Consider the following 19,205-nt stretch of genomic DNA (forward strand, 5'->3'; position numbering starts at 1 on the left):
GTAATGCCAGCTTCCTGGACATCTGTGCAGAACTCGTGCCAGCACTGTGGGGCAAGGACACCAAAATGAGAGCTGCCCTCTCGGTAGAGAAGAACGTGGCAATTGATGTGTGGAAGCTGGCGACTCCGGACTGCTGTGGGTGGGTTGCGAATCAGTTTGGAGTTGAGAAGGCAACCACTGGGGGCTCCAGTTATGCAAGTGTGCAGGGCCATTAAGCACATTCTGCTACAAAAGACTGTGCCGCTTTGTGAATGGCTTTGCAGCAATGGGATTCCCTAACTGCGGCAGAGTGATAGACAGGACCGGCTTTAGGCACCAGCAAAGCAAGCATGTGTTTGGAGTGGCACAATTCCAGGGGCGGCATTCCGCCCACCCTTTTTTTTTTTGGTTGGGCAGTTGCGCTCTCAGAGCTTGGTGTGGCAAATTTTTTGCTTGGGGGGCAACAAAAAACCTAGAGCCAGCCCTGGTGCTAGATGGCATACATACCCAAATTTGGCCCCGGAGCATCTGGTGATAGAGTACCTCAATAGAAAGGGATACTTCTCTATGGTATTGCAGGCACTCGTGGCTCACCATGGGAGTTTCACTGACATCAATGTGGGGTGGTCCGGGAAGGTGCATGCTGCATGCATCTTCAGGAGCACTGGCCTGTACAGAAAGCTCCAAGTAGGGACATTATTTCCAGACAAGAAGATTCCAGTGGAGGATGTTGAAATGCCCACAGCGATCCTGGGAGACCCAGCATAGCTTTACACCCAATGGCTCATGAAGCCTTACATGGGAAACCTGGACAGCAAGGAGTGCTTCAGCAGTCGGCTGAGCAGGTGCAGAATGATCACAGAATGTGCCCTTAGCAGATTAAAAGTGCGCTGGTGCTGCCTTTATGGCAGGTTGGACCTAAATGAGGAAAATATTCCCATTGGCATAGCAGCCTGTTTTGTGCTCCATAATATTTGTGAGACTAAGGGTGAAAAGTTTCCCTGGGGTGGAGCATCTGGCTGCTGAAATTGAGCAGCCAGATACCTGAGTTATTAGAGAGGCACAACGGAGGGGGGAGGCGGGAGGGGCGTGCGTTATTCGAATCAGGGAGGCTTTAAAGCAACATTTTGACAATGAGCACCATTCATGTGGCTTTCTATGTAGCACTCTGCCATGCTTTGTTCACTTACTGCTATACATGAAAATTGTGATGATTCCTGACTGGGATTTGTAGTCAGCAAATGATCAAATTGCCACTATGTATTACTACCAGCAGCAATCCCCATGTGTAGGAGACAAATAAAGATTTGTTATCTTTCAGAGAATTTGCTTTTATTAAATACCAATTAACAACACATACAAAAGGCTTGGTGGGAAGAGAGATAAGAGTGAAGGGCAGGGCCGAGTAGGCTCTCATAGTTGTGTGTAAGTCCAGCTACCATTCTGAAAGCTGTCCGAAGGGGTGGAGTGAATGGGGTACTGAGACGTTTTGGGAAGTTGCAAGGAATGTTTGGGAAGAGTTTGGGGAGTGCATGGAAAGCAGTTCTATATTAGCTGCAGGCGTGGGGGCGAGCATACTTGTATTCTGCCTGGACCATGATTAGGAACTTCAACATCTTTGTTTGCTCCTCCATCACTTTTATCATCCACTCCTGGCCCTTTACAATGTGCTCCTCACTCTCCTTTCTGTCCTGCCTTTCTATTTTAAATTTTTCCTTCAGGGGCTCTCTCTCCACTCCCTGCGTTCTCTTATTTCTGCCTCTGAGGATTGGCGCAACTCTCAGAACTTGTCCTCCTTGCTCCACCTTGGTGGCCTCCTTATCTGGCAGAGGTGCTCTGCTGGTATGTAAGGAGTTCCCCTGAAGGCCACATCTGCAGCAGCACAAGAAATGATACACAGAAGCAAGATTGTTAGTTCACACACAGCATTGAATCATTATAGTAAAATACACCTTTATGTACAAACATACAAATCACTTTCTCACTATCCTTGGGAAGCATACATCTTGGTTAACAACCTAAACATGGTGAGTTAACCCCGGAGCAGGGGGTTGCGTGTTCAAGATGGGGCAAAGGGTCTATGTGTTTTTTTAAGCAGATCACTGCAGGCCACTAGAGACAATATTGTAAATTCTGCCACCATTTTCCACAGGTGAGAATCATTTAAGCCGATATCTCACTCCTGAGGGTAAGCAAAGATGCAAGGGTACATTTCCTGCACACATGCAGCTTCAGACCCCATCCCTATGCTGCTCACCTGTGTGCCACTTTGGTCCCTGCACCAGTGACTGCTGAGTGGTGCAGGAAAGTTTCCTACACTGGGGGAAGGATCAAAGCATATGTGCCACATCATTCCCAACTCGACCTCCTCATCCATGACTGCATCCTCAGGATTGAGTCCACTGTCTGCCATCTCCAGCCTAGCCAAATTTAGGGTTGCCAAATTTCTAATTGCACAAAAGCGAACATCCTTGCCACACCCCTGCACCGCCCCTTCCATGAGGCCCTGCCCCTCCCCTTCTCTGAGGCCCCACCCCCATTCATTCCAGCCCCCTGCCATCACTTGCTCTCCCACACCCTCATTCACTTTCACTGGGCTGGGGCAGGGGGTCGGGGGTGTGGAAGGGAGTGAGGGCTCCAGCTGGGGGGTGTGGGAGCCGAGTGGCAGCCAGAAATGCAGGGTTCAGGGTGCGGGAGGGGACTTTCACTGGGCTGGGGAAGGGGGTTAGGGTGTGGGAGGCAGTGAGGGCTTCGGCTGGGGGGTGCAGGCTTTTGGATGCAGGATGAGGCTCTGGCCTGGAGCCAAGTGGTTTGGAGTGCATGAGCAGGCTCAGGGTTGGGGCAGGGGGTTGGAGTACAGAAGGGGTTTCAGGCTCTGGGAGAGCATTTGGGTGCAGGAGTGGGTTCCAACCTGGGGCAGGTGGTTGGGGTGAGGGTGGGAGCATGGGGTTTGGAAGAGATAGGGTGTGGGACAGTGTTACAGACTGGGGCAGGGGGTTTGGGGTGTGGCCTCTGGCTGGGCAGCACTTACCTCAGGTCAGTCCCAGTTGGCAGCACAGCGGGGCTAAGGCAGGCTCCCCGCCTGCCCTGGCTCCGTGCTGCTCCTGGAAGCGGCCGGCATGTGGCGGTGTGGCCAGACAGCTCTGCATGGCATGTGCTGCTGGCGCCCGCAGACGCCGCCCCTGCAGCTTCCATTGGCCACAGTTCCCAGCCAATGGGCACTGCAGAGCCGGTGTTGGGGGGGCGGGGGCAGCACGCGGACCTTCTCTGATTACCCCTAAGCCGAGGGGCTGCAGGGACATGCCGGCTGCTTCCAGAGAGCTGTGCAGAGCCTTGGCAGGCAGGGAGTTGCTGACCAGACTTTTAACAACCCTGACAGTGGTGCTGACCGGAGCCACCAACATCCCTTTTCGACCGGGTGTTCCAGTCAAAAACCAGACTCCTGGCAGCCCTAGCTGAAGTATCCATGGGGCTCTTGGCAGTGGAGGTGCGGTCACTGCCAAAGATGGCGTCCAGCTCCTTCTAGAAGTGGCTGGTCTTCAGTGCAGCACCAGAGCAATGGTTTGCCACCCTTGCTGTCTGGTACACCTGCTTCAGCTCCTTTATCTTTGCACAGCACGGATGTGTGTCCCATTTGTAGCCCTTATACAACAAGCCATGAGAAATCTGACTGTAGGTCTCCAAATGCCTATGGCTGGAGCGGAGCTGGGATTGCACAGCCTCCTCTCCCTACAGACCCAACAACTCAGGTGTGCGCCAAGCAGGAGAGCGTTTGCTGCATGGAGCCGCCATGGTCAGCTGGGAAGATGCAATGTGAGCGCGCCACACAGAAAAAACAGGAAGTGGAATTTCAAAAAGCTCTAGTCCTCTCATCAGAGGCAACACATGGTGGGGAAGGGGCATGACAAGGTTCAGTTTCTGCCAGGGTTCACATCAGAACACATCGAGCAGCAGCCTTTCACCACTGTGCAGGTGGGAACTGATGGGCGCTGCTTCCAGCCGCAGAGGGGATGGGGGAGAAGGGATGACCTGGCAGCGCTCATCCCTTCGTCCCGCCGGCAGCTGGAAGCAGCTCCCGTCCCTCCCTGCCCGCATAGTGCCAAAAGGCAGCTAATAGCTCCAGGCTGCTGCAGGCCACCGACATAATCCAGTCACTCCTGTCCCCGGGTGCAGCGCGGGCAGGAAGAGGTTAAGCCCTAAGGAGGCGTTGTGGACTGGGGCCCCAGGGAACCTGACTGCAGGGGCTTCAGTGGCTAGGAACATAGCCAGAGGTGGCTCAGCAGGGGAGGGCGCCTAGGGGACGGAGCAGCCCACGCTCCCTGGGGCCAGGACCAAGGATGTGGGGGCGGGAGAGGGGAAAGAGGACGCTAAGCCCCTGCCTGGGGGGGCTGCTGTGGAGCTTGCCGGTTGGGCTGGAAATCGCTTCCCGTCTCTACTCCAGCACACATCTGAGGGGCGCCCCCATGCCCGCCTGTGTAGTGTCCAGCTGGTGCTGTGCAGGGCTCTGGCACATGCAGGGCTGCCTTCCCTGGGTGCCGGCCCAGCCAAAGGCAGTGGGGGAGGAAGGAGCCTGCCGGGCAGGCTGCAGGTGAGCTGAGCGCTCCCACCAGGAGCTGGTTCTGGGCACAGTGCTGGGAGCAGGACACGCCCCGCCGGGGGTTTATGGAGGAGCAGTGGGGATGGTGGGGGGCGAAGAGGCAAAGGACAGCGTGGAGGGGAGCTTGTAAAGCACCGCTGGGTGGGCAGCAGAGGTGACACATGGGGCCATCATGTGACCTCCAAATCTTTAAATTGCCCCCTCTGCACTGTCAACAGTTATGAGTCGCTGGCTCTCATTCAGGTGGTTTTTATCGGCAAAGCAGAAGAGTTTTGTGCGTGGAAGGAGCATTGCAGCATGTACCCCTCCACTGTTTTGTCGACGAAACTTTTTTTTTTTTTTTATGAAACTATGTAGTGTAGACAAGGCCTAAGACAGGCTTAGCCTTGCCTCAGCTCAGGGGCTGGACTTGATGACTTCTTGCGGTCCTTCCCAGACCTACATGCGTCTATGATCCCAGCTAGATTGTTTAACTAAAATAATTCGCAATGATCAAGTTAACACTGTTGATATTTAAACTACCATCAGTAGACTTGGCAATTAACACCACGTTGAGATGCACAGAGCAGCTAGCACTTCTCTTCAACCTATCCTTCAGCGTTACAGCACTGAGTCACAGTCAGAAGGGTTTCTCTGCAGTTACAGAACTACCTGTAACAGTTGGGTGACTACGCAGCCAAGATATTTATAGTCTGATATTGCATTTTTTTTTGAGTCGGTTACTGAATATTTAAGATGTCTGTAGGGGCCTGATTTAGAGCCCTCCACGGCTTTCCCTGGATTATGGTGGGTTTTGCTCTACCCATTGACATACTCCCTAAAGGTGATTATTTTATTACTTTTTTGTTCTGATCATTTACTGATCATTTATGGAAGTAAGCAATAAAAGCATTATAGATGTGGCAGCAATGTTCATAGTACCTAGGATGCTTCTTCCCCCATCAGGGTACCTTTAATTCACCATATCAAGATAAAAATGTAATAGGAAATATCCTTCCTTTTATATGTCACCTTTTTCTATAGTGACCATTAAAGAGTCTTTTTTGCACCAATTTAAGACGCTGTAGATAGATAACGTTATGCAATGACCATTGTGAAACAAAAATTTGCTTTATATCAATATTTGTAAATATTAACATTAAAGAGAGGGAGCGAGAGCAATGAAAGAGTAGACAAGGTAATTAGAGGTCACTTCAAACCACAAAATTGGGACAAAGCCCCACTGGTGATCAGATATGGGATGTTGGTTTGGGCTTATCTAGGCTCTAACTTTGCTTAACAACTAATTATACATCGCCCGGTGTAATGAAATTAGAAAAACTGCAATTTAGAGTTATTTGTATGCAATTACAGCATACAAATACCCTGAAGTGACTCCTATCAGTTGTTATCGGCAGGACGGAAATTTCCTATGATCAATTCAATTGTAAGATTAGAAACAAAAGTCTCATTTTTCCCTTTTATCTATATCCTGGAAGCAGATATAAGCTCATGAACAGTAATGACTTAGCCAGTTGTGCACAAAAATCTATTTATATTTTCAGTGTTTTTCCAGCAGCTTCAGCAACTTCATGCCTATAAGTAGTGACACTTTTTCCAGAATCACACAGCAAGGTATTGTAAATAAATCCTCTTGATTCACAATTGCTAGATATTTGAATAATATATAATCAGACATGGGTGTAAGGTTTCCAGTTATTCTAACTTGCTTCTGCTTGTTAGCCTGCAACAATCATATGGTCCTGGGAAGGCACAGAATCTGCTGGGTCACCTATTTAAGAGAGATCATCAAGATACTGGACCACGTTACGAAGCAGAAGGTATGTGAATTCTCAAGAGCGGTCCTTTCACTATTTGATGGGAGGGACAAAAGACTTTATTCAGGTTCTGTAACTGCTGAAGTAAAGATAAGCGCTGAGCTGACAGTGGCAGGCAAAAAAATTTGTTAAGCAAACTAGACTGAAATCATCCTCTACTACCTCTTTGAGGAGAGCAGATAACCCACAAGCTTATCCGGGGGTTATCGGCTTGTCTAGCCTGATGTCTCCTCTCTCTCTTTTTGCCTTGATCAAGGTTTCCTGTGGCGAGATGAACGTGACAAATATTTTTGCAAACACAAAGGTAAGAGAAAAATAAATCATCCTAAATTCAGGCATAGCAGATGGTTGTTATGGGCTTCACCAAGAAACGCTGTTCAAAGGATGTGTAGCTGTAACAGTGCCGGTGGAACTGAAGAGTTTCCTCTCTTAGTTAGGGAACTGGACAAAAATACACCCCAACATATGGATGATGAACAATTCTGTTTCTCATTCTGCTAGAGATAAAACTGAAGAGAACACCTGATTTAGAGTCGAGGCCACTATTCAGATAATAAAGGGCAGAAGCTTGCCGACCTTCTTCAGGCAAAACCTTCCTCCTGGAGGTTTTCAGAATTTAGCAGAAACTATTTCTGATAAGAAAGTTTGTAAGCGTTCTGTTCAGCTACTTTCAGTGAAGAGCAATCCCACAGAGCAGTGGTGTTGACAGGATTGCTGGGACTACAATAACTGAAAGGCTTTACAGGCTCTTTACCTTTGCTGGCACAAGAGAACACACTGCAAAACTAAAAAGAATTGAAACTTCCTTTTTCTTGGAGCTGTGTGTGTGTGTCTGTCTCTCTCATACACACATGCCACATCATTCTATATTGCTATTTCTGGTTAGGCAGAATATCCCTCTAGTCGCACTTATCTGGAGGAAGCTTGTTTAGTTAGCACATAGCGATTTAACAGCAGATAATAAAGTCTCAGATGCTTTTTTTGTCCTCCGAAAACTGTTGCCTAAGTCAAGTATCTCTAGCTTTACAGTTCCTGCATTCATAGAAAGGTGATGTCCTATACTGCTGCAGCAAGGCAGCTCATGATCCTACCTGATCTCATCCGCTCCCTTATGGACGATGCCCTCCACACTGCTGAACCCCTCTTGTGCTCCTGGGCAGGGGGTGACAAGCCAGGCACTGCACCCCTTGTGCCCCACTGAGCTTGGCTCTGAACTGCCTCCAGCTGGACTGGCACATAAGGGAATGAGTTGCGGGAAGAGTCACTGGATGTTGGGAACACCAGAATAGGGGTGTGGAGAAGTGGCAGGAGGATCCGCTGCAGAGAGGCTGCCATGCAACCTGCTGTCTCCCTGCAGTTTGTACTGGGGACAGGGAGGTAATATAGATGTCAGCCTCGCCGCCCGTTTGTAAAAAGGCAGGAATGGTATGGAGAGGCAGAAATTTCACGCAGAGCCTGTGTCCCTCCCCCTCCCAGGCTTCACTTTTGACACACACCGTTTTATAACAGATCTTGAAAAGTTTTCATTCTCGTTCAGTGGCATTGAACATCGGCTCCTTCATGGGGGATGATCACTGAAAAACCACTGGGATGGTGAAATTAGGGAAACCACCGTTCACTCAATTGCCGTGGAGTTTATCGATGTTGTCAATATGTTTTTCTCATAGTCATATTTATTCAGGATGATCTAACAAACCAACATTCCTTTCTTTCTAATCCAGTTTCTGGCGTCTACAAGTTTAGTGAACATACCCCAAGTTCCAACCTGTCCATCCCTCGTCCTGGTAAGTCACATCCAAAGAGTACTTTAACATGGAAGCTTTGGCATCAAATACTAAGTCTGCTCTGGGCTATGGAAAGCAGAGTCCAGCAGGACACCCTTACAGACCAGGGTAGCAAGTGAGATCTTCAGGCGCATCAGGCTCTGGGTAGAGATGTTGCATCGACACACCTGTAATGTAAATCATCTCTTTTAAGGGGTTTCTAGCTTTGTCTGAATCTGTTCAGATGCAGCTAGCGTCTATTGGTTTTCAGCCCTGGAAGAGGATGGCTTCTAAAATTGTTTATAAAAGTCAAAAGGACTCTAATAGCTTCTGCCACTTCAATTACTTCTAAACTGCCTCCTCCCAAAAATATTATAGTTAACTTAGGTGGCACTTTTCCTATTTGAAGCATTTGAGGAATGTTAACAGACTATCCACAACCCTCCCCTCTGAGCTGGGCCATATTATGCCCATTTAACAGATGGGAAAACGGAGGGAGAGAGGTTAAAAAGTATATGCTGTCCACATGCCTGCCTATTTTCCCCTTGGAGTCCTCAATTCTCAATCTCATAATCAGATAGGATGACCAGATGTCCCGATTTAATAGGGACATCCCAATATTCAGGACTTTTTCTTATATAGGTGCCTATTGCCCCCCCATCCCCTGTCTCGATTTTTCACACTTGCTATCTGGTCATTCTATAATCAGATCATTACGATGTATCAGTTGACACTGGAAGGTGCTCCTTGCTTATGCCTCCCTTGGAGTTGGTGCAAGACAGGAGCTCCTGAATCAGGGCTTTCACTTTACCACTCTTAATTAGAGAAAGGCTAACAACGTAGAGGCTGATCTGAGGCATTTTATTTAGTCTGGAGTGTTAAGAACTGCCTTTTTTTCCTGAAAAGTTGGCACTTACTTCTCTGCTGCTAGCTGAAACCAGAACTTGTAGGCACATATTTTATATATATATATACACACACACACACACACAGTGTGAGCAGGAACAAGGGCAGGAAGTAACCATAACTTTTTCAGATCTCATGGTTTTAGTTCAGGGTGCAGTTTTCTTCCTTCCTTAGAATCAGAAGTGGATTGCATCTTCCCAGTGCTCACCAGCTATTAATGAAGTCTCTGCTATCACCGCGCAGTTATGTTTATCACCCCGTGAGAGTTTCTAGAAAAGGAATACACTTTTTTTTCCCTCTTTCTTTTAGAAAAAGGAGACATTTGATATTTTATGCAAAGCTGCAACGGTTGTTGAAAACAGCCGTTACTGCCATCCCTACAAGTTTCCCTTGGAAGGCATTTATGTTAATTTAATACAGCTAATTCAGAAGGTGAGTAATGTCCTTGCATCAGAGCCAGGCTTTTTGGCCGGGGTATGTACACAGTGGTAGATTAACCACTGGGCCAAGAGGGCCCGTGCCCAGGGGCCTCAGCCAATTGGGGGGACCCCAGAAAAATGTGTGCTCCTGTGCCCTGACCCACACCGCCCAGTGCTCCTGTCAGGGAGTGGGATCAGGGCACAGGGGCTCACCCCATTGTGCCTGCCTGCCTGGCACTCCTGCCAGGGAGCGGGGCAAGCGCCTGTGCCCTGACTCCATTCCCCAGCAGGAGCACAGAGCGGGTGGAGCAGGGCAAGCCCCCACATCCCGACCATGGTCAGCAGGGGGATGGGGGGGAGAGAGAGAATGCAGGTAGAAGAGGTGGGGAGGGGCAAGCGCCTGTGCCCCGACTCCACTCCCCAGCAGGAGCACAGAGCGGGTGGAGCAGGGCAAGCCCCCACATCCCGACCATGGTCAGCAGGGGGATGGGGGGGGGGAGAGAGAATGCAGGTAGAAGAGGTGGGGAGGGGCCCCCACTTGCCCAGGGCCCCACAAAAGCCTAATTGCTTCTGTACACACATCACTAGCACACGGGGATTCTGGTCCATGACTGGGACTCCGAGGCACTACCCTACTAGAAAGAATATGGTCCTGTGTTTTCAAATAGGATACATTTTAGAAGTACATTAATCATTTTTCACTTTTGAGGGAACCTCACACAGAGCTCAACCAAGTGTTTTTCTACTGATTGGCTGCTTGCATGACGTTTTTCACCAAGTCATGGGTGATGCAAGCAAATTCTGATGAGTAATTCGTACATTCACATACACTTCATAATTTTGCACCATTCAAGCCACATTTGGCTACAAACTATGTGAGAAAATCCTTCTCAGAGCAGGTCTAACCACAAGAAAGGTGTTTGTTCTTGCCACCAGTTAGCAGCTAAAACCACCACCATAAACTAAGTACCTCAGCAATTGTACTAACATCTGTGATGTGACCTTTCCTTTATAGGTACCCTGTCCGGTGAAGGCAGACAATAATATTAAGTTGAAACATTTTCTAGAGAATCTGAAAGATTTCTCCAAAAAGATAATGAAAGAAAAACTACAGTAGAATTAGAGGATAAATTTTTCCATTCACAAATGTACAGTGGCATTGTATTATTATTATTAATAAAGATTATTTATAATTAACCTTAAAATAAAGTGGTTTTGGACCAATGTTGCTGATGTGTTATAGGAGACATTTGTTGGTAACCATTTGTAGAGCATCAGCAATGTACTTAGTTTATTCAGAAGACACAGCTATAAAGACAGTCTCTGCCTCATGCATCGTACAATGTAAAGCAGGAATGTGAGAGAGCCAAAATGCGCTGGGAGAAAGATGAAGCATTTTTTCTTCTGTCCTCCTCTCTGCTCACCAACCACACACAACATGGGAGCACAAAAGACACAAGCACATGTGTGTGTGTAGGGCTTTGTTAGGGGTCTGAGGGACGAGAGTGTTTCTTTCACACTGGAATTGCAAGGTTATTACATGCCCAATGAAGGAACGGAATGTATGAACTTAGGAGAGGGAGAAGGAAAGTAGGATGAGGTAAGGATCAGATGTTTCATTTTGGCACGGTGGACAAGGGCAAGTCTGCGAAGGAATTGAAGGAGGGTGCGGTGTGGGAGGAGCAATGGGTGAAGATAATTTAGCAGCTGCGTTTTGTTAGGCCAGGAAGGGAGTGCTGAATACTACAACGAAGATGGTTTCAGTAATCAAGGAGGGAGGGAACCAAGGCACAGTGACTGACAAGTTTTACTGTTACACCAGAAAAGGAGGATCAGATTTTGACAATTGTGTGGTGCGAGCAGTGAGAATTGGTGCTAGCCCAGGTGCTCCAAAAAGAGCTATAACTCCGACAAGAGGCCAGTGTTAGTGACAGCAAAGGAGAAAAGGAGGAATTGAGCCTGGGAGGAAAGATAAGGAGCCATGTTTGGTTTCAGCTGGCAAAGGGCAAGAAAGAATCCAAAGCATGTGAGAGTCAAATGGATGGTGGGAAGCAGTCATTAAAGCCATGAATAGAATATTCATAGAGTCTATTTTGCAAATCCGGTGTTCAGAAACGTGATCTTATGCAAGCAAGCTACAGGGATGGCATAAACCTAAGGCCAGCAATAGCAAGCCAGTGGCTCAGAAGTACATAGAAGTTGGCTACGTGCTTCAAAGGGCAATATCAGTTCTAGAGCCATGAGGTGGTCACAGGTGATTTTGCAGAGTCCTTCATACAGCAGACCTCAGATTTCCTCTTTTGAGTGCTCAACTCAGTGCAGCGTGCGCCATCACCACCCCACTTTACTACTATCAACAATTCAAAGAGGAGTTTGTGACAGCAGCAGCAAAGGGCAAGGAAGGAGAAAGACCAGAGGGCCAGAAGGGCCAAGAACAAGAAGTCTGAGCTGAACACCCCCAGACTCCTGTGGCATTCAGAGCAGGAGTTTAGTTTCAAGTCTTTCTATCAACAAAATGCCTGACGCAGCAGGTTGCACTTAACTTCAGCAAAAGTGTGGGAGATTTCTGATGAAACACAGCATGCAGTAGCTTTGGAAAGTCCCTGTACTCCAGTAAGGTTCAACTGGTACATCAGCTGAGTCAGAGTATTCTCAATGGAACTGCTCAGTTATCTATCGAAACCCTTTATCTATTGCCTGCACATAGCCCAAGAAAGATTTTCTTCTGCGAAAGGAAAGCACTCTAATACACAGTATTGTGTGTGTGTGTGTGTCAATAAGTCATTCCTTACAGCAGAGGAAATGGAACTTAACTTCTAAAAACCTCAGCTAATTTTGCAGCAGCCTCGCAACACTGTTTAGAGTATGCAAGTGTGGTTATTAACACCAAGAGCACATTTTTAAAAACATGAAATCAAGAGCAGTTTCAAAATGCTCCCCAATCTGTCATCTCATCTTCTACGTGCAGGGACTATTTTTGTTGTTGTGTACACAAAATGCATAGGCCAATGGCCCCTAATCCAATCACAACACAAATAACTACTACAAACGGGGACAAGACTACCTGCCATCAACTCTAGCCTCTCGCCCCCTTTCCCAGAAGGGCATATAGGCATTACAGCATAGGAGGTGAGCAAGTGCAAGGGATAGCAGGATGGGCTGAAGGGAGAAAGGAAGAATTTTCTGAGGTGAGAACACTATTCCAGAGGATGCCTGCCTACTAGAAGGGGTGGATTACCATACCAATCAGAGAGTGGTCTCCAAGGACTTCAGCTGGAATCCATTTAGAGCTTTAAGGATAGATTTTCAGTAGTGCTCAGAACCCAGCTGCCCCTCCAATAGATTGGCTGGGTAAGGATCAATTTTGAAAATCTGGCCTGTATACGGAAAGTGTTGCCTTTAATCTATGAATCAAGAAATGAATGGGCAGCCAATGCAGCTGACAGAGCAGAGGTAATGTGTGCCCAGCAAGAATCACCACTTCAAAGATGGGGCAACTCTATTCTGCACAAGCTAAAATTTCTAAACGGTCAAATTACTCTTTCTGCAGTCAACACAGGTGGAAGATTGCATTTGTGCTATGGTCAGATCTCGGAGCAAAGCAGCATGAAGCCAGCCTACGGGTGAAATAGAAGACTTCCCAAGAGCACCAAGATGGTGCATGAAGTTGTGGTGGGAATTCAGTAGGTAGCACTTGGCTCTGAGTCATGCCAGGGTGTAAGTAGGGGCCTTACACTACTGCAGGAGCTATCTTTTGGGCTAAAGCCTAGATAGTCTGACCACATGTTGTTATTAAAGATTTCATGACACTTTTGCTAAAAGTAGATGTAATATATGCTAGTTTCTGGACAAATTCTAGGGCAGGTAATTCTATTCTTCCTAGTTAAAAGTCCCCTGAATTTAAATTGGACACAATCTTCACTTCCGCTCTTCAACTGCATACAACATTACACAATTTAAGAGCAGCTAGGTTCCTCTCGAGAGCATGCCACATTTCAGTAGTGGGTAAGATGTCTTTTTTTTTTTTTTTTTTTTAAAAAAAGCTCTAGCCCAACCAGGAGTTTTAGGTTTGAAGCAAGAATCACTGGGTGAAATTTTATGTTGATCAGACCAGTGCTCATGATGATCCCTTCTGACCTTAAAAACGTATGATCCTTATTGCTTACTTCCCTCGCAGGGGTGACTGACTTAGTTAAGACTGGTAAAACATTTGAGATCCTTGGAGGAAAGATGCTCCAGAAGTGCAATTAAATGCTATTATATTTCAAAGCTCTATTGCTGATCTTAGCTACTGTCCTTCTAATGACCATTGGATGGATCAGTCAACGCAGAGTAGTAAGAAGTTGTGTACACAGAAGAACAGCCATACTGAGTCAGACCAATGGTCCCTCTAGCTCAGCATTTTGTCTTCTAACAGTGGCCAGGGTCAGATGCTTTAGAGCAGGGGTAGTCAACTATTTTTTGTTGAGGTCCAAATTTCTTGGTCAAGGTATAGTTAAGGTCCACATTCCTGAGAACATTTAAAAAAACCCAATAATAATAAGTAAAAAAGATTTCAGGGTCAGTTCAAAAGCATCTGGCGATCAGGACTTGGCCTGCGGTCCACCTATTGACTACCCCTGCTTTAGAGGAAATGAACGGAACAGGGCAATTTCCAGAGATCCATCCAGTCATCCAGTTCCAGCTTCTACCAATTGGAGGTTTAGGGACACCTGGCGCATGGGGTTGCATCTCTGAACATCTTGACTAATTGCTATTGTTGGGCCTATCCTGCGTGACCTTATCTAAACTCTTTTTTGAACCTAGTTATACTTTTGGCCTTCACAACATCCCATGGCAACAAGTTTTATAGGCTGACTGTGTTGTGTGAAGTAGTACTTCCTTATGTTTGTTTTAAACCTGATGCCTATTAATTTAATCAGGTGACTCCTGGTTCTTGTGTTATGTGAAAAAAGCCACACTGATAAAAAGATGAAACATTAGAGGAGTTCAAATTTTTATTCCTTGGCAAGAACATGCACCATGTAGACACAATACTGGTATGTACAATGTAACAAATAAAATTTATACATAAAATACAATGAATAATCAGAAACAACACTTCCAACAAAGTTAGCAAAACAATAAATAGGGAGTAATTGTACAACTAGAATTTCTTGCCTATATACAAATTGGTGAAACAGAACTAAAGAGAAATAGCTATAATTTAAAGTGTGCAGACTACAGTATAAGTCAGTGAAAGGCACTAAGGCAGATTTCCCCCCCATTCTAGCAATTCCAGGACCAGGAAAAAATTAAATGCAAAATATGCTCTATTAAAAGCAGTGTTAAGAATGTAACAAACTGACAAAAGACCCAGGAAATGTCAGTGTTAAGGCCAACACTTCCTGAAGAGAGGAAACTGGGAGGAAAACTGACAGACACAACCACACAAAAGAGCATGAGTTAAGGAAAAAGACCGAACTGAGACCAGAATAGCTGTACTGGCTAAAGCATAAATTTAAAAAAAGATTTAAAAATGAGTTATGGACAGAATAAGCCTGCAGATAATCCAAGAGCTGCAGGGTAAATCTGTGGCCCAGATGCATTTTTAGCAACTTTAAAAATAATGCCCATACTCAGACAAATATTCAAACCTTTCAAAGATCAGTCAAGCTTCATAAATATAAACAGAACCTACTTAAAAATATTTCATTTCAAAGTTCCTCCTTTTTAATAGCAAGGGATTTTGTTCTCCAAAGCCGAAGCTGTGACAGCAAATCACAGCCAGCAAGTCTATCATGGAGCATGCTGGTTTTATGTGCAAATTGGTATAAAAGATAGAAATGACACAAGAAGCTTCCTTTTTTAACAAACATACATACAGAAAAGCTGTCCTCTTAACTACTGTTGTACAAGTAACATTTGTTTATCAGGGACTTGTCTTTTACAGATCTGTTCCACCGTAGCAAATGCATTTTTAGACTTAATCATTTAATGTTTTAGTATGGGTAGAATAGCTCACAATGGCACCTTCAAGGTGCCATTAATGGTCTGTCAGACAGACAGACCATTTGGTAAGATCATTTTTAAAAAGCACTGATTAAGGAGGAAGTGTTTATTTGCCTAGTTGCTGGATCCTACTGCAACAAGGTCATAATGGTATTAACTTTTATCATAAAAACCAAGGAACTCCAGATCTTCTATTACTGATGTTGGCCCCAATTCTACACTGAGCACATGGCTCCAGAAGCCCACATGAAGCTTGGGCTTCCTGCGGCTGCAGAGGTCCTCTTGCATGGACCTGGTGAAGGCCTGGGGCCATAGCAATGACTTCTGAGCCATTATGGACTCTCTTCAGTCTTTTTAGCATGTATGACAAGTATACAAGTTAGGTAAATTAGAACGTTTAATAAGTTTACTGCACATTCACAGTAAGTTAAGTTTAAGTACCAATACTTTAATTTTTCTTCAAGATGAGAAGTACACCTCATTTTGGGGGAAGAGCTTGATGAATTCCCTCTTATTTAAATGCTGTGCTATAAAAAAAGAAATCTTGTATAAACTTTAAAATGATAGTGCCAATTGTTTTTAAAAAAACCCATGCAACATAATAAGTTTTGCTCCTGGGTGAAGACACTGAGTATGCCTACCCTTCAATTAAACACCCACAGCTAGCCCATGTCAGCTGACTTGGGCACACAGGGTTTGGGCTGCAGTGTTGTAAAATTGTGGTGCAGATTTTCAGGCTAGGGCTGGAGCATTCCCTCTCGCAGGGTCCCAGAGCCTGGGCTCCAACCCAAGCACAAACATCTACACTGCAATTTTACAGTACCCAAGCCTGAGTTAGCTGACACGGACCAACCACGTATGTTTAGTCGCAGTGTAGACATACACATCAAAAGAAACAGATTTTTTAAAAAGGACAACAGAGCTTAACCAGAATGCTACTGAAATTCTCAAAGTTAAATATGTCCTTGTGAGACCAAATTTTAACTATCAGACTGTGCATCTTACACTTGCATATAGATCCACAAGACAGAACTATTGGTCACAGTACTAAGAAGGGGACATGAACACATGGTATTTTGATGCATTTTTAAATATTCTGCACACTACAGAAAGAATATTTCAACTAACTGTAAATCTTGTTACCAGAACGAATGCACGACACCCGCAGTGGAACAGTGCTATGCTTTTGTTCAGGGACTCCACCTTTTCACATCAGCAGTCACAGCTTTTTACACTCCATGCAACATTGTAAGGTTATGCTGAAGTTACAGACATTAATAATAAATGGGTTTATGAAGACTGAAGACATCTGTAACCGATGTGTTCCTGCACTAGTTACAGAACATACATAAGACAAAGGAATAATTTCTCCTGTATCACAAAAGCAATATATTAAAATGTTAAATGTTTAGTAGCAGCACAGTATTCAGGGGGAATCAAATGAACTAGTAAATCAGCAGCCACTCAATGCAAAGGATAATGATTTTAGAAGAAATTAAGCTACTGTCTCTAAGTGTAATGGAAAACAAAAGGCTACTTGGGTGTAGACAGGACCGACTTTTGTGCGGATGTTACTACTACCTGGAGATGGGAAGTAAAGGAAGCACCTCTCTATTTTAAAATATAAAGGGTCCAAATTCATCCCTGGTCAATAGAGCATTGCCCCCAAAATATTAGGGCCAAGGGTGCGAAAGCTAGCCACAAGCTCTGAAAACACCTAGCCTGAGCTATATTACGGGTTTGTGGCATTCTCTTTAACACATTAGGATTTTATCTTCTCCATCCATATTGAGAGTAGAGCAATTCATACAAAAAATGCAAGGCTCAGTTACAATCAGAGAGATCAGTTACACATCCTCCACTCAGTGCAAGCGCAGTCAAGGTGCAAAGCAGCCTTTTAAAAAGTAAAATATATTCTCTTGCATTTTCTTCAGCAATGGCCACCCACACAAAAGTAGTCAAAGTTGTTGCCTAGAGATTGTGTGCATTTAAACAGTAAATAAAAGGACAACAGCACTTCAAATAAAATGAAACTAAACAGTTTTGTTTTCATTTGCACTGAAACTAAACAAAACATTGTCCTTGCCCAATGTTCTTGAATTTGTACAGTTTAGGTTTTCAGAACAGTCACTCTTTCTGCAACAATATACAGTAAGTCTACATATGTCAGTTACTAAAGGAACAGAAAGACAATTAGTCATTTAATGTATGAAATTCAAATAGCAGCTACAAATAGGGAGTATTTAAATAGCCAAGGAAGGGGGCTCAGTATTCAGATTAAGTTATATCATGGATTTATACCCACTACATGAAAACATACAACAGTGCAACACAGGACAACAGTGTAAGCCGCTAGTTTATGTACAAAGCAGGACATAAAACAGAGTTATCAGGATTTAAAGTTCAGGATCTATCCACCACACTGGGCTAATATTTTTAAAATTTAAACACACCTAAAGTTCTTGCTTTCTATACATTTCAACAAGGTTTACTGCCACTGGTTTCCCTGCACAACACAAAGAGTGGTGTAATATATTGACAATTTTGCAACAACACATATATTGGTTTAACATATGTTAATATAACATACAGTATAAGGGTAATTAGGGAAACAAGTTCATTTTTGTTTACTGATGAGGCATTGTTTGGTAGCCCCTTCTGGTCAAATTGAGCCAGTTTTTCAATATTTTCTAACGAATTATGAATTTTAGCAAAGCATTACAACACACATTAATCTTTACTCTGAAGCGGAATGCAAAACACCTACTGAAGCAGAGAGTCAATGACGGCTCCTGGCTTTGCTGAACGTTTTCTGTTGAGAGAGGAGGGGTGGAAAAAGACAAAACACACATTAGTAGTCTACCCAAGAAAAGGAAGGGGTTAACATTTTCCAAATCTAAAGTATATAGTATTAACATTTACACAAGTTTGGTTTCTAGCCTCTAAAAATAATATGCTAAAATCTCAACAACGGCATATTTAATATTTTAGAAGGCTAACTCGAAGTACAATCTATCTAGGTTTACATTTGGTCATCCATCAGCACCACCCTCATTTGGACAGGTAACTTATGTGTACTCTCACATGTCACTTGTGAATCTGACCTCCAAAGTCTATGCATGCTAGAATAAAACACATCAAGTAGCCAGAGGAGAGGAATGTAGCAAGAACTACACACACAAATGTTTAAGGTGTTAAGGTAGGCCACTTCTTAAGTCACTTAGACTTGATTATGTGTCTTTAAGAGTCAAATTTACCCCACTTTATGCCTCTTAACTTGACCCCAAAAGTTAATGTTTCTTGCCAAAGCCAACTCTCCCATGATAAAAAACTACATAGCATGCGCAGTATGTTTTCTCTGTTGACTATAAATCTTCATGCACTACAGTCAGTTAAAAAGTGTACCTTAAAATCTGGGGTATGTGTAACATGACTGAGTAAGCATAATGTATTATGTTTGCTGACTTGGTGTTACTGTCCCAATCTTAATGCTGGTGGGCTTTTTGTATAATTAACCCAAACTGGAACCAGAACTAAACTTAGCAACTCCCAAACCTTGACTCAGACTGAGTCTCTACCTCATATCACCTAAGGAACGTTATATTCCTCTGTGTAGGCTTCAGTGATTTTAGCATTGTTGAGGCATGTATTCATATATGTCTTCCATTTAATTCCATTCTCCATTTTATTTAAATACCACTATTTATACTATGACAAATCTTATACCCCTTTT

At 44.7% G+C, this 19,205-nt stretch overlaps 1 protein-coding gene across 8 annotated transcripts in view; it reads right to left on the reverse strand.

Moving 5' to 3' along the window:
- Positions 1-14,460: 14,460 nt before the first annotated feature.
- KIF3A (kinesin family member 3A) overlaps positions 14,461-19,205 on the reverse strand; it is a 38,760-nt gene continuing 34,015 nt past the window's right edge. For 4 of the 8 annotated variants that reach the window (XR_005226452.2, XM_037906496.2, XM_037906495.2 and 1 more), the window contains 2 exons: positions 18,240-18,284; positions 14,461-15,999 (listed from right to left, as the gene is read on the reverse strand). Coding sequence is in view for 6 of the 8 variants with exons in the window: in XM_037906496.2 (XP_037762424.1) it covers positions 15,984-15,999; positions 18,240-18,284 (61 nt within the window). In the remaining 2 variants the exon portion in view is untranslated. Of the gene's footprint in view, positions 18,285-19,205 lie in introns of all 8 variants that reach the window. The other 4 variants (XR_005226451.2, XM_037906498.2, XM_037906497.2 and 1 more) reach the window with 1 other exon arrangement.

The sequence above is a fragment of the Chelonia mydas genome, chromosome 8, assembly GCF_015237465.2.
Source record: "Chelonia mydas isolate rCheMyd1 chromosome 8, rCheMyd1.pri.v2, whole genome shotgun sequence".
NCBI classification, from domain to species: Eukaryota; Metazoa; Chordata; order Testudines; family Cheloniidae; genus Chelonia; species Chelonia mydas.